The sequence below is a fragment of the Mercurialis annua genome, linkage group LG7 (genome assembly GCF_937616625.2).
Source record: "Mercurialis annua linkage group LG7, ddMerAnnu1.2, whole genome shotgun sequence".
NCBI lineage: Eukaryota > Viridiplantae > Streptophyta > Magnoliopsida > Malpighiales > Euphorbiaceae > Mercurialis > Mercurialis annua.
This window is the reverse complement of record NC_065576.1, coordinates 28,254,749-28,257,010: the sequence shown is the minus strand read 5'-3', so window position 1 is coordinate 28,257,010 and position 2,262 is coordinate 28,254,749. Positions and strand designations below refer to the sequence as shown.

The 2,262-nt window shown below is 34.6% G+C and overlaps 1 protein-coding gene across 1 annotated transcript; it reads right to left on the bottom strand.

Annotated features, from left to right (window-relative positions):
* Nucleotides 1-487: 487 nt before the first annotated feature.
* On the bottom strand, nt 488-2,015 carry LOC126656982 (uncharacterized). The gene is made up of 3 exons (XM_050351604.2): nt 1,236-2,015; nt 1,035-1,160; nt 488-955 (listed from the first exon to the last, which is right to left on the bottom strand). Exons 1-3 carry the CDS (start codon nt 2,013-2,015, stop codon nt 488-490), a joined length of 1,374 nt encoding a protein of 457 aa, XP_050207561.2.
* Between the last annotated feature and the right edge of the window lie 247 nt (nt 2,016-2,262).

Sequence of the window (2,262 nt, the reverse complement as noted above, 5' to 3'; positions counted from 1 at the left end):
CCGACCAGAGTTTAGTAAATCCTCTTAGGAACAACATATTAAAATATGAGCCCGATCCGACCGTTCAATTGTGAGATATGAACGTTTTACTAACACATGTCAGTTTTGAAAAACATAGGAAAACAACTTCAATAAATACCCGAAAATGAATCGAATCAATATCTAATACTCACATGATACATGTGAAACATACAAAATACAAAACAAGGCTCAATCAAGGTGTTTCAATGCAAGAACCAATCCGTAATCAAGGCAAAAACATAACGAGAAAAATACGGGGATATTACCAGTGGCGGAACCAAGAATTGTTTCCAGGCCGGGCTAAATAACATGCAATAAATAATATATAAATTTTTGCATAAAATTAATATTAATAAAAAAAAACTATCATAATGAATTCTTACATTAGTCTCGACTGCGAGGAGGCAATTGTATTCTTCGCGTCTGCATACCCTGAAAGCGTTGCAAATGGGCTCGTCGTCAATCTTCACAAAAATTTGTTTCTCAATAAAACATGATAGCTGTCGCTTAGAAATTCATCCCCCATTTTATTACGCAAATTGGTCTTGATGATATTCATTGCTGAAAATGCCCTTTCAACTGAAGCAGTTGAAACTGGCAAAACCAATGCCAATTCAATCAATCGATAAATAAGAGGGTAAACAGTGTACTTCTCTGTTTCAACCAGCTTCTTTGTAAGTTCCCCGATTCCCACAAGTTCAACAAAATCAGCATTTTGCCTCACATCATGTATGTATATCTTCAATTGATCACTCAACAAAATCAAATCAAATGTAGAAAAAACTTCCGGATAAAGCTCGGCAAGACGATGCAATTTCAAGGCATCAAACCTAGAAAACGATTGTCTTGGATCAAGACAGGTTAAGCAAGAAAGCAACTCGAGATTTCCTTCAGAGAAACGGTCATTCATCTCTTGCACAATCACATCAATAACCTAATATAAGGAATAAAAAACTAGGAGAATAATGAAGTGTAATAATAATAAAAAATAGCATATTTAAAAAATTACTAACCTCAGAAAATATTTCCACACAGAAACGATGAGAATATGTTATAGTTTGACCTTCACGTTTTGACCGCCAACGATTCGGTAAATTATCTTCCAAATTAGGTACGTCGATATAATTTGTAACACAAAACTTGCGAATGTCATCAAAAAGATCATTTCATCCATCCTCCCTAAAAGATTGGAACTTGACCTTTACAGCACGTACCATGTCCAAAGCATTAACATTATTTTGATTTTTCTCTTGCAAAACTTGTGATAATCCATTTATAATTGCCAAGAATTTTTTCATCAAATGCAAGGTGAATACGAATTCAAAATTTTCCATTCGATATAGTAAACCCAAAGCTGCACCTTTTTCCTTTGAACCAGTCGCATCATCATGAACATTTCCAAGCACTTCCATTACTGAAGACCATATTAATAATATGCAAAGTATCGTTTGATAATGAGAACCCCATCTTGTGTCTCCAGGTCTTACAAGACTCGTCTCTTGATGCAACCCTCGTCCTGAAGAGATTTCACCATTTTCCAATTTTGTGACCATAAGATCATGTTGGCTTTGTCTGAGTGCATCTTTTCTTTTACATGAAGCTCCAACAGTGTTCACAAGCATGGATAAATAACTAAATGAATTCTCAACTATCGGTAATGTTTTTGCAACAGCAACAACCGCTAGTTGAAGCTGGTGAGCAAAACAATGAACATACCTAGCATAAGGATTCTCATTAAGTATGAGTGACTTTAAACCGTTGAATTCTCTATGCATGTTTGACGCCCCATCATATGCTTGCCCTCGCAGTCTAGATATTAAAAGTCCGTACTTTGCAAAAAAATTGTCAATAGTTTGCTTTAAAGTATGTGATGAAGTATCTGCTTCATGCTCAACTGAAAGAAACCTCTCGAGAATCTCTCCATGATCATCAACATATCTCACCATAATTGCCATTTGTTCATTCACTGAATTATCACGGGATTCGTCAACCATGAGTGAGAAAACGTGATCTCCAATGTCATTAATAATGGTAGTTCTCACTTCTTCAGCACAAGCATTCACCAATTCTTTTTGAATTTTTCCAGAAGTCATTTGATTGTTTCCTAGAACATTCAAAAATGAGTAATCATTTAAACATAATCAAATTATATTACTATAAAATGTAAATTAATTAAATCATGTTAGTAAATTACCTGGAGCATTAATATTTAACACCTTTGCAATCTCTTCATTATGGTCA

Coding starts and splice junctions, on each gene's coding strand:
- LOC126656982 (XM_050351604.2), bottom strand. CDS start 2,015: ATGGTTGACGAATCCCGTGATAATTCAGTGAATGAACAAATGGCAATT. Junction 1,161..1,235: donor ATGTTAATGCTTTGGACATG/GTACGTGCTGTA, acceptor GACATTCGCAAG/TTTTGTGTTACAAATTATAT. Junction 956..1,034: donor GTGTGGAAATATTTTCTGAG/GTTAGTAATTTT, acceptor TCCTTATATTAG/GTTATTGATGTGATTGTGCA.